At 37.2% G+C, this 13,312-nt stretch overlaps 1 protein-coding gene across 1 annotated transcript in view; it reads right to left on the bottom strand.

The window, feature by feature from the left end:
• Nucleotides 1–12,317, bottom strand: part of LOC114612605 (solute carrier organic anion transporter family member 1A5-like) — a 44,305-nt gene extending 31,988 nt beyond the window's left edge. The window contains exons 1-4 of the mRNA XM_028757582.1: nt 12,258–12,317; nt 6,293–6,434; nt 4,776–4,908; nt 264–370 (exon numbers count right to left, since the gene is read on the bottom strand). Of these exons, the coding sequence (XP_028613415.1) occupies nt 264–370; nt 4,776–4,908; nt 6,293–6,434; nt 12,258–12,317 (442 nt within the window). The remainder of the gene's footprint in view (nt 1–263; nt 371–4,775; nt 4,909–6,292; nt 6,435–12,257) is intronic.
• Nucleotides 12,318–13,312: the final 995 nt, after the last annotated feature.

Below are 13,312 nucleotides of genomic sequence, written 5' to 3'. Positions count from 1 at the left end.
AAATCAATCCTTCTAAGTCTTTTTCACTTGTGGGACAAACTATACAATGTTGGTTAAGAAACAAAAGATTCTAATAAGTATATTCAAACTCATGAGGAAGAATATTCTCGGTAATTAGACATCCCTTTTCTCTGAAAAGGGAAATAAATTGTGTTCATTTGTCTTACATGTCTACTAAACCTAGTGTCCTATTAAAGCCCTTCATAAAAGAGCATTCTTTGGCCACGTGTCTGAGCAGAAAGCAATGAGAAGCCAGAGTCAACCTGCTGGGTCTTGCGTTGGCTTCAAGGTCTGGGATCTGTTTTCCATACACAAGAAGCTGTTTGAGGACAAGTTGCTTGTAGGTGAAATTGTTGTTTCATATTCGTATCTGTGTGGACACAGGAAACATTCACTGTGAGGAGTTGAGTGCAAGGAAAGCATCTGCAGATTACTGACTAATGCTTCCCTAAAATAGGGTATACAGATCCAGGAAAGAATTTTCCACAAAACTCAGTCTAATTATCATGAATCCTATGGAAAGACCAGAGAGATAATGTAGCAGGAAAGGACTTACTGCACAAGCCAAATGGCATGAGATCAATCCCTGGGACCCCCATGGAAGTGGAAGGAGACAAATGACTGCATAAAGTTGTCCTCTGAGATGCACGTGTACATATACAGACAGATAAATAAATAATAAATAAATAAATAAATAAATAAGCCAGAATCTGTGTCAGTAGGCATGTGACATGTAGCTGAACATGCAGCTCTAGTTTTAAATGCTAGAACAGCATGAAACAGTGTGGTGTCTCAGGCTAGTTGCTCTAGCACATAAGAAATGAGGACAGGAACATCAGGCCATAGGCCACCCTTAATTCTGCAATCTAGAAGCCAGCATGAACTTTATGACATCCTTTGTCAAAAAACAGAACAAAATAAAACAAAACATATGAATTAATAAATGTAAGTAATCAATATCAAAAAACTTGATAATCACCAAAAATTTGTTACTTCTTTACAGTTAGCTCTAAAGTATCTACAAATAGGTGACAAAACTATTAGATTCTCTAGTGCTGACTCATGATGACTTCTAAATAACTAATTCCTAGAAATAATTGTTGCAGCATAAAGAACAAAGTCAAAACAAAAAGAAAAACTCAGTAATGTAGAACTAAGAAGACAGAGCTTTAGAGAGACACAAAGAACATAGAAAAAGATATCTTCTCTGGGTTCTCTGAGCTTTAGCCCTAGCCTTCCTTTCTGTGAATTCAAACAATCATTTTTCATATGTTCAGTAACTTCAACAGAAGAAAACCTGTATATACCATATCAAGATTTGACAGAAGCTATCATGTAACTACACAGAGTTATAGGAATAAAAGTATTAGCAAACTGTATTAATTTCACTTGAGCACTTTACTAAGGAACAGGTTGTCCAAGAAAGAAAATGACCAAATGCAAGTGAAGTAGAAAAATTATCCATCTAAGTCTCTACATTGGAGGATATGCTGGATGTATTTCTCACCTTTGTTAGATGAATGTCAAGCAGAGGAAAGCCTGAGCCTGGGCAGCTGAACTCTTCATAATAGGGAACTGTACTTGCCAACATTCTAATTTCTATTCTGCATGATATAGCAAAGAACTCAGAATAACTTTTCCTTAGAAATCTTCTCTGGATGTCCCCAAAATGGAGGTCAATGAAATATGGACAAGGTTCTGTGTCTCTCTACTCATGATATTGGGAGGACAAGTCAGCATCAAAGAATTATCTCTTTTGGCAGAAGATGGGAAAACACAATAATTGCCAAATATTTCTTGACACTGATTTGAACAGAATGTAAAAAAATTAAAAAGATGATAGGTGGTAGATGATAGAAGATAGATAGATGATAGATAGATAGATGATAGATAGATAGATGATGATAGGTGGTAGATGATAGAAGATAGATAGATGAGAGATAGATACATAGATAGATAGATAGATAGATAGATAGATAGATAGATAGATAGATGATAGATAAATAGATAGATGATAGATAGATAGATAGATAGATAGATGATAGATAGATAGATAGATAGATAGATAGATAGATAGATAGATAGGTGATTGATAGATGATAGATTAAATAGAAGGTAGAGGTAGAGAGATAGATTATAGATAGATAGATGATGATAGATAGATAGATAGATAGATGATAGATAGATGATAGATAGATGACAGACAGACAGACAGACAGACAGATGATTTGTTCCATTCCATTCACAGACTTTCTGTTTCCTTCAAAAACACTTAAGAAGATAAAAATAGGCTTCATTTGGTGTAATATCTAGTTAAAATTCAGTCGTTCATTCAAGGTCGATTTATTCTCCCAGTTGACAATAAAATGGCTGTAAAAAGTAGTGTTCAACTTGACAAATTCTTAAGTGGAGGAATAGGAACACCAACACAGCCACCGCTCCTCTAACTTACAATCTGCTATGTCTGTAATATATACAGGGACTCAAGCCTAGCATATTCATCATGAGAGAGAACAAAGTGACTTCATCCAGCAACTGATGGTAGCAAATGCAGAGTTTCACAGCCAAATAATAAGATCTCAGGGAGTCCTTCTGAGGAGCGGAAGGAATGATTGGTTGAGAGCCATCAGGGTTCAAGGAAAGCACAAGAACACTGTCCTCAGAGTTAACTGATTGGGACTCAAATGGGCTCATAGAAATCAGAGAGCCTGAATGTGTCTAACCTAGGACTTCTGCATATATCTTATGGTTGTGTAGCCTAGTGTTCTTATGAGATTCCTAACAGTAGGAGCAAAGGCTGCTCTGACTCTTTTGCCTGCCTTTGGGACTGCTTTCCTCTTTCTGGGTTGCTGTTGAGAATGTGTGCGTGCTCTTATTGTAGCTTCTTATGCTATATTTAGTTAATGTCCTTTCAAGAGTGGCCCTTTTCTAAGGGAAAGTGAGGGAGTTGATCTAGGGGTGGAGATGGATGCCTGGGTGAGGGGAGGGAGCTAAAACTGCAGTCGAGGTGTAACAGATGAGAGAAAAATAAATTTAAAAAGGGAAAAATACTGGCTTAAAAACAAAAAAAGTGAAGGCCCATATCATCACAGAAAAAAGAGATCTACATATGGAGATGTACTTCAGGGTCTAGTAATCAACAATCCTAGTTTGACCCTGAGCATTTAGTAAAACCAGACATTGTGGAAAATACCTCTAATCCAAGCAGTCAGGCTGTAAAAACAAGAGAATCATAAGTTCATGAATATTCTTAATTACAGAGTGAGTTTGAGGGCAGGATGAGCTACATGAGGCTCTTCTTCAAAAGAAAGAAAGAAAGAAAGAAAGAAAGAAAGAAAGAAAGAAAGAAAGAAAGAAAGAAAGAAAGAAAGAAAGAAAGAGAGAGAGAGAGAAAGAAAGAGAGAGAGAGAAAGAGAGAGAGAGAAAGAGAGAGAAAGAAAGAGAGAGAAAGAAAGAGAGAGAAAAGAGAACAAAGAAAGAACAACATGAAGAAATAGGCTCTTGAATACCAGATGACTCCATGAGTAAAGATGCTTGTGTTTCAAGCTTCCATCCCAAGTCACACAGTAGTCAGAGAGAACTGACTCCTGAGAGTTTTGCCTGAGACACACTAGCTTGACCAACCAAATATATACAAAAAATAGATAAAATTTTAAAAAGGCAAATGAAAGATTGAATATATAGTCAGTTTAATGTCCATAAAATTTTGAAATTGTGTTGTGAATATATGAATCAGAAGGTAGAAGGGAAACATAACCAACAACAGGGTATCTTCCAGGCCCCCTTGGAAAGCTGCATGAAGAAACTCCCAATGCAGGGTTAAGCTGACCACACAGAACAAAGTCTAAAGTGGGGGTTAAAGGGCACATAAGGAGGAGCTAGATCCTTAGGCTTGCCCTTCATCTCTCCAAGTGGAAATGGCTGAGGGTGAGGAGGATCCAAACAGATACATGGGAGACACGGAAGCTGAAAAGAAAAGTCATTATTTTTTTAAAAAAAAAAAAAAAACTATGAATACTAAAAGGTTATATTCCCATTTTGTTGTGGCATACCCAAATATTTACCTCTTTAGTAAGAGCAGTGATGACAGCCTAGGATGAAAGTTAGTTACACACATTTCAAAAATAGCTCAAAATCAAGCATTCCTTCTCGATCATTAGCCAATCCCTATTCAATCACTTGTTCATCATCCATATCCTCTTAAATATAAACTCTTAAATATGAATAAATAACCAAGGCCATTATAAGGCATACTCTATTATCATAAATCAAAGAATAAAAACCTACATGTGAAGGAGCCAGAGACAATGGAGTCAAATGAGGAGTCACAAAAGAAAACATACTGAATTCTTGAGAAAATACAAGATATTCCAGAAGAAACATATTAGATAGAGAGTATGCTTAACAATAAGAATTTTTAAATATGATGATATGAACTACAATCTCATTCAAAAGGTTGGGTGACAAAATTAAATTTCCCAGGAATATCAAGGAGATGAGAAGACAAGAGGTTAGAAGTAGGAAAATCACAAGATATAAATAAAATCTAAGATGCCAGTGCTCAAATAGCAAAAAAAAGAAGAGTGGCAAGAGAAAGATATCAAGGTGAAGAAAGTATCAGAATCTTTTCATAATACCCTGATCAATGGCAATGGATTGAGGTGGCAAAAGTCTTACTCAAATAGTCATCCAGGCTATGGAGCTAGGAGAGCTTTCCTACTCCCAGAAAGGAAATTCTGAGTCTCACTTCCTGTAGCTAAAATTTGAATACTCACCTGCCCATGAGGAAATGAGGTAGTGATATTATGAAACACCCTAGACCCATAATTGCACATCCAACACCAATCACAATAGGTCTGTGCAGTTTCATTCCAAAATAACTCACGAATATAATCAACAAAAGGTTTCCTGAAAGAGAGAAATAAGAATGCTTGTTGAAGTAAAGTATCAGCAGCTCTTAGTCAACAGTCTCTCTAGCATTTAGACTCTGGGGCTCATTGTTTAACAACCACCTTAAGAAAACAGAGATGGGGGTTCGTGGAGTATGGGGTCAGGATATTTTGTGTATTGTTTTAGTATGTAAAGCAATTGTGACCCTGATGAAAGGATCTCTTCCTTTCTGGAGTATACTAAAGCTCTATTCATGAGCATCCATCCCTTGGGATTGTATAAAAAAGCTAGTGTAGATCTGTATTTCACTTCTAACCACTCCTCTCATGCCTGCACTATGCAAACTCAAATGGGTTCATGGTTTTTAGCTTGCAATTTAAAACCAGCTTCGTTGTTGAACATGGCCAAATTTGATGCCTGCTCCTGTTGTCACTTCTTTCCTTAGATGACATAATACTGTTTGGAGTCCTAATGCACCAACAGGGTCTTAGGTCTCCATTGCACTGGTCAAAGGGTCAAAACAAAAATTCCTCTTTGTGGTTTAGGAGAAAGCTTGGTTTAAAAAACTTGTTTGGAAGCACTATGTTGACAGTGAGGTCCTTGATAAGAATGTTTGAGAGTTGAAAGAACAAGTGGGATCTGGAGGAACATACTTGTCATCACAGCTGCTAGAAGGAAAGAAGAGGAAGAATGTAAGATGAAAGTCAGCCTGTGGTACAGAGTAAGTTTAAGCCCACTGCTAGAGCTTGGCCTATACTAAAGACAAACAGACGATACTCAGAGAGTTAACTGTGTCATACTGCCTATGTCAATGTGAGTCATTTCTCTCATGTACCTACTCCATAAGAAAAAGCATTTAGTATTCTGGGCTTGACAGCCAGACTGACTCTGCCCAAGATGGAGACCACGAGTACATGGAAACTGTTTACATAGTGTACTATAAACCAACCTCAGTAATTTTAGTTAATACATGACACCTAGATTATAATTTATTTTTCCCAGATTTCTGACTACATTAACAGCTCAGCTAACTGTAGTTTGACAGCTAGAAAACAGACCTGGATTCTTATCCCAAGGTAATCCACCACTATATTAGCTCAACCATTTAAAATACCAAAGAAAAGTCTTTACCATCTCTTTGGCTTACCAAATGGCAGAAGAAAATGTTAATGCTCTATCCTCCATTTATCATAAAAAGGGACAATGTCAGTACATGTGCTACTAATTAGGTGTCATTATGAGGATACCTACATAAGTGGCTACTTCACAGCAAAATATCTATCTATCTATCTATCTATCTTTCTCTTGAGATATATATAGAGAGATATATAGATATACAGATATACACGTGTGTGTGTGTGTGTGTGTGTGTGTGTGTAAATACATATAAATTTTAACTCACCTATCTCAAAGCTCCCATTGATGAGTCCAACTATAGAGGTGGGGATACCGAATTGTCTTTCTATTTGTATGAGCATAGAACTCACATAAGCTCCTGAGAATGATTTGGAGATATATGCACATGTTAATGCCATCAGAAACATCTAAGAAGAAAAATGTTTAAGGAAAACAATGAAAACTTTGATTTCTGATTATGTATCTGTCATCTACTGGCAAAACAGCCTGCATCATGAGATGGATGACCGTATCCAACATAAACAACCCTTGAACAATCAAGAAAGTTTGAAGTATAATCCCCCCCTCTGGTGTGCAGTCCTCATTCTGGATATACAGGTTGAATAGTTGGTTAGCAGTTGTGTTGTTGAATGGTATGGCTTTACTCTTTTCTCAGTGTACCTTATGCATACAGAAAGACATAGAGTTGTTCTATGTAAGACACAGGTTTTGATGGGCTTCTGCACTGTACTGTTATCTGCAGGACAAGTGCTGTCCCATTAAGGAAGGGGAGGAAGAGAATTCAGAATTACTCCAAGGCACTGTGTCTGCAGCAAGCCTGATATGTTCTCTATGCAGGAATGACATGCCTCTGGATGTCCTGGGCCAGTTCACCACTTTGTCCTCTTTGAATTCTTTTACACAAGGTGTATTCTGTACTGTAGACAAAAGTCATAGTACAGTGACCTACTTTTGCCTTTCTGGTTGAATATTATCTGTCCAAGTGATGCTCATGGCATAGAAATCCAGGGCAGAACCTTGTTGGCCTTCCTAAGGTGTCAGATAAAGCATGGGTTAGCACAGTTAAGACTCCTCACTACCTAACTAGTATGTAACTAGTAACTAGTAATTCACTTATACCTCATGTTGAGTGATGTAGTGTATTAGCTTCCTGGTTTTTCTCAACTTATCGGCTATTTGTTAACAAAAAGCTACTGGAATTCCTGTACTATCTCATCTGAAATAACATGCTTATAATACTGTATTAGATTACTATTTCTTACTTGTAAACTTATGGTCACAAGGACCAAGTAATTTGGATAAACACGAGAAGAAACATATGCAAAAAAAACACTAACTGAAAGAAGTGAATTCAAAGTTCAGTATACTACAAAGTATACACTTTTGACTTCTAATCCCAAATTCCACTTGCAGCAATGTTCTTAAATCCTACTGTAAATCCTCAAGAGAAGTAACTTATAAAATAAATTTTATATGAGCTTTAAAAATCAGGTCTTATATTTAAAGCAAAGTCTACCAAAATTAAAAAACAATCATACTTAAAAGATCATTTGTTTCACTCACATTTTGCAGAAGACAGAGAGCCTTTACTTCTCAGAAAGTAAAAGACATGAGTGACTATGCTCATTCAGGTCTTCGGCTCCATAACCTCAGTAGTTATAAAGCTAATCCTACTGTCTTTTATCTCAATACTCTAGAGTCTATAACAAACCCGTTCAGAGCAGACATTTTAGGCTTACTAGGTAAGTTTTCTATTCTCTCCTAAATTCTTTCACCTCCCCCACCTTTGGTTGAGTGTGTGTGTGTGTGTGTGTGTGTGTGTCTGTGTGTGGGGGCATACACATATGTGTGCATGTTTATGCAGAATGACTTCATATTTGCATATGCACATGAGGAAACCAGAAGACAACATGGGGTATAATTCCTCAAGTTTTATACTTTTTTATTTTTTCAAACAAGGACTCACACCAGCCTGGAATTCACCCAGGAGAAAAGCCTGACTCTTGAGTGAGTCTCAAGTATTGAACAGTCTGAATCCCATCTACTTAAATTAGAATCATAGTTATATAACTCCATGAATAATTTTTTGTGTAGGCTTTGGAAACTGAACCCGGGCCTTCTAGCCTCCATTGCAAGTACATTCAATCAAAGTAGCTCCCCAGCCCCCTTAAAAAATTTTCATTCATTTTCTTTAGTAAGTTTTATGGATTAAATTTGCTGCTTTCTAATTTCATACATAGATGATATGTTCTGATTGTTGCCAGTTCTCTTCTCTCTCCACTCCTCCTTATCAACACCCTTGTTCCTAGCTGTCTTTCCCCAAGGTTGATGAATTTTTACATGTTTTGATGGATGTAGTTTAACCAAGTCCTTCTCTGTAGACACTGGATTAGAAAAAAACATTTTTTACCGGTGAAGTAACAAGTACATGTATGACTGAACGCCATGAAAGCCATAAATGGTATGATTGTTCCTTTCCTGGGAGACTTTTCTAAACTATTATATTTCTAAATTTAGAAAGCAGGAGTTTCAGTATGGTACTGTATATCTTTTGACCACCCTAACATTCTAGATAATTATAAATTCAAAGAAGGAGAGAAATCTGATTGTTTTTAAACAGTTACCTCTAACTTTTGTCTTTTGAAATAATTGTTTTAGCATTTCCAAAACATCAATATAATGATATAACATGAGGTATAATAGGTAAAATGTGTAACTGACTAAAATGGACTTTTAATAGGATAACCTATGAGGCAGCATCTTAGAGAGGAATGTTTGCAGGACTTTGTAGAAACTAGGCCACTACTCAGATATTTTGGATTAATATAAATTCACATTTGGTGGTGTAAAAGTGACTTTAGAGTTATAAAAATAATAACTCTACTAAAATACTGAAAACAAACAACACAGCTAAAATAATAAGCAATTTTCTTACAAAAGAATGCTTGTTGTATTGCCAAACTTGAAGATAATAATCTTCTCACTCCATCACAAAGTCTTCACATATTAATAAACAGAATTCTTCTGCAGTGAACTGTTTCCTAACTGTGACCTCTGACCTTCTGTTAGCAACCCCTGAAGGCTGAGTATTAGATTGACCTCTGACCACAGACGAAGTTCTACCGGAACATACCTAGAGCATTTTAAACCACATCATTCTTTAACACCTTCTAAACTCTCTAACTTTTCTGGATGAATAATCCTGGTTAGATATCCCTAATGTTAATTCAATTTCTTTAAATCAAGAAATTTAAATTTGGAAATCCATCAATGTAATCCACTATATAAAGAAACTCAAAGGAAAAAAAAAAACACATGATCATCTAACTAGATGCTGAGAAAGCATTTGACAAAATTCAACATCCCTTCATGATAAAAGTCTTGGAAAGATCAGGAATTCAATACCCATACCTAAGCATAGTAAAAGCAATTTACAGCAAACAAGTAGCCAACATCAAACTAAATGGGGAGAAACTTGAATCAATCCCACTAAGATCAGGGACTAGAAAAGGCTGCCCACTCCCCCTACCTATTTAATATAGTACTGGAAGTCCTAGCCAGAGCAATTAAACAACAAAAAGAAGTCAAAGGGATACAAATAAGAAAGAAAGAAGTCAAAATATCACTATTTGCAGATGATACGATAGTATATTTAAGTGACCCCAAAACTTCCACCAGAGAACTCCTAAACCTGATAAACAACTTCAGCAAAGTGGCTGGTTATAAAATCAACTCAAACAAATCAGTAGCCATAATCTACATGAAAGATAAACAAACTGAAAAAGAAATTAGGGAAATGACACCCTTCACAATAGTCGCAAATACTATAAAATACCATGGTATGAACCTAACCAAGCAAGTGAAATACCTGTATGACAAGAACTTCAAGTCCCTGAAGAAAGAAATTGAAGAAGATCTCAGAAGATGGAAAGATCTCCGATGCTCATGGATTGGCAGGATTAATATAATAAAAATCGCCATCTTGCCAAAAGCAATCTACAGATTCAATGCAATTCCCATTAAAATCCCAACTCAATTCTTCACAGAGTTAGAAAACAAAATTCTCAAATTCATTTGGAATAACAAAAAACCCAGAATAGTGAAAACTATTCTCAACAATAAAAGAACTTCTGGAGAAATCACCATCCCTGACCTCAAGCTGTACTACAGAGCAATAGTGATAAAAAAAAAAAAAAACTACATGGTATTGGTACAGAGACAGGCAGGAAGATCAATGGAATAGAATTGAAGACCCAGAAATGAACCCATACTCCTATGGTCACTTGATCTTTGACAACGGAGCTAAAACGATCCAGTGGAAAAAGGACAGCATTTTCAACAAATGGTGCTGGTTCAACTGGAGGACAACATGTAGAAGAATGAAAATTGATCCATTCTTATCTCCTTGTACAAAACTCAAGTCTAAATGGATAAAGGACCTCCACATAAAACCAGATACACTGAAACTAATAGAAGAGAAGGTGGGGAAGAACCCTGAATACTTGGGCACAGGGGAAAGTTCCTGAATAGAACACCAATGGCATATGCTTTAAGATCAAGAATTGACAAATGGGACTTCATAAAATTGCAAAGTTTCTGTAAGGCAAAGGACACTGTCAATAGGACAAAATGACAGCCAACAAATTGGGAAAAGATCTTTACCAATCCTACATCTGATAGAGGGCTAATATCGAATATATACAAAGACCTCAAGAAATTAGACTCCAGACAACCAAATAACCCTATTAAAAAATGGGGTATAGAGCTTAACAAAGAATTTTCAACTGAGGAAACATGACTGGCTGAGAAGCACCTAAAGAAATGTTCAGTATCCTTAGTCATCAGGGAAATGCAAATCAAAACAACCCTGAGATTCCATCTCACACCAGTCAGAATGGCTAAGATTAAAAACTCAGGTGATAGTAGATTCTGGCGAGGGTGTAGAGAAAGAGGAACACTCCTCCATTGCTGGTGGGACTGCAAGATGGTGCAACCACTTTGGAAATCAGTCTGGTGGCTCCTCAGAAAGTTGGACATAGCATTACCTGAGGATCCAGTTATACCACTCCTAGGCATATACCCAGAAGATTCTCGAACATATAACAAGGACATATGCTCAACTATATTCATAACAGCCTTATTTATCATAGCCAGAAGCTGGAAAGAACCCAGATGTCCTTCAACTGAGGAATGGTTACAGAAAATGTGGTACATTTACACAATGGAGTATTACTCAGCTATTAAAAACAATAAATTTGAGAAATTCCTAGGTAAATGGATGGAATTAGAAAATATCATCCTGAGTGAGGTAAGCCAATCACAAAAGAACACACATGGTATTAACTCACTGATTACTGGATATTAGCCCAGAACCTTGAATTACCTAAGATTCAACTAACAGGCCTCATGAAGCTCATGAAGAAGGAAGACCAAGTGGGGGTGATTCGGTCCTTCTTAGAAGGAGCAACAAAATACTCAAGGGAGCAAATATGGAGACAAAGTGAGGGACAGAAACTGAAGGAGGGGCCATCTGAAGACCATTCCACCTGAGTATCCATCCCATGTGCAGTCACCAAAGGTAGATGCTGATGTGGAAGTCAGGAAGTGCATGCTGATAAGAGCCTGATATAGATGTCTCCTCAGAGGTCTTCAAGAGTCTGACATATTCAGAGGCAGATGCTCACAGCTAACTTTTGAACTGATCATGGAGTTTCCAATGCAGGAGTCAGAGTGAAGACTGTAGGAGCAGAAAAGGTTTGTGGCCCCATGAGGAGAGCAACAATACTAACCAACCAGAGCTCCCAGGGTCTAAACCACCAGCCTGGGAGCACTTATGGAGGGATCCATGGCTTCAGTTGTATATGTAAGAGTGGAGGGTCCTGGTGGGCATAGGTGGGAGAAGAGATCCTTGGTCTCATGAAGGCTGGATGCCCCAGGGGGTGGGAATTTGAGGATGGGGAGGTGCAAGTGGGGTGGGTAGGTTGGGGTACATCGACAGAGAAGCAGGAGGAGGGGTGAAGGTTTAGGGGGTTCCTGGGTGGGTGAGGGATAGGGTAAGGGGATAGCATATGAAATGTAAATAAAACATCCAATAAAAAAAGAAATTTAACAACACATCTATTAAAATTCTTTTCATGTTGGAAAACTTCATATAAACTGAGTAATATTATAATCACTTTCTTTGCTTGCTTCCATGAGTATATACATGCATACATAGAAACAATCCATACCTTGATCTTAGCAAAGCATCTGACGCCATGGGTTGCAGCCCTTTTCTCAGGTTCTCCCATGTTGTTCTTCTGACTGCTTAAAAATGTTTCTACTTTGAAAATCCCACTGCTACCTTTTCAAGAAAGTACAAAGTGGCTAAATTATTTACTGAAATGTAAATTTCTTTTCATTTCTGACATTGAATTGTGTTTCTTATTTTTTTTTTATTTTTCTCTTGCCTTACCTCCCTGGAACTCTCTCCACTCTTCACAGTCCCTCCCCTCAACCTCCCTTCTCTGCTTGAGCCACTCCTCTTCATTTTCTTTCAAAAATGCAGTGCTGACCTCTCAGGGATAGCAACAGAACATGATGTAACAAGTTACAACTAAACTAGAAACAAACCCACATATTAAGGCTAAGGAAGACAACTCAGTAAGAGGAAGAATTGTTAAATTATTTACTAAACTATATCAAGTAATTCATTAAAAAACAAAACTCTCTTAGGGCTAAGGTGTCTTAGTCAGTGTTTCTATTGCTGTGATAAAACACAAGGACCAAAATCAACTTATAGGGGAAAGGGTTTGTTTTACTTATGGTTCTACACCACAGTTCATCACTGAGGGAAGTCTGGTCAGGAACCTGGATAGAATAGCCAATGCAAAGACCATGAAAGGAAACTACTTATTGTTTTGCTCTTAATGATTGTTCAGCCTGCTTTCTTATAGATTCCAAAACTTCCTGCCTAGGCATGGTACCTCTACAATGAGCTGGGCCTTCACATCCATCATCAATCAAGAAAATGTGGTATAGATTTGACCATTTGTCTACAAATGACTCTAATTTTTGACAAGTTGATATAAAACTGTACAGCACAACTGGGAAGGTGGTTCAATGGGCAAAGTATTTGATTCCTAATCTTTGAGAGCTGTCTTCAAATTCTTAGTGTTTAAGTGAAAATCTAGGCTTCTCTGTATTTGCCTCTAACAACAACCTTGGGAGAAACTGCAACCCCATTTCTGCTGTCTCTCTTGGGTTATCCAGGCCTGTTATGCACTGGGATGAGCTACAGGGAGGA

This window comes from Grammomys surdaster, unplaced genomic scaffold, assembly GCF_004785775.1.
Source record: "Grammomys surdaster isolate TR1022 unplaced genomic scaffold, NIH_TR_1.0 126176, whole genome shotgun sequence".
Taxonomy (NCBI): domain Eukaryota; kingdom Metazoa; phylum Chordata; class Mammalia; order Rodentia; family Muridae; genus Grammomys; species Grammomys surdaster.
This window is presented reverse-complemented; position numbering and strand designations above follow the sequence as displayed.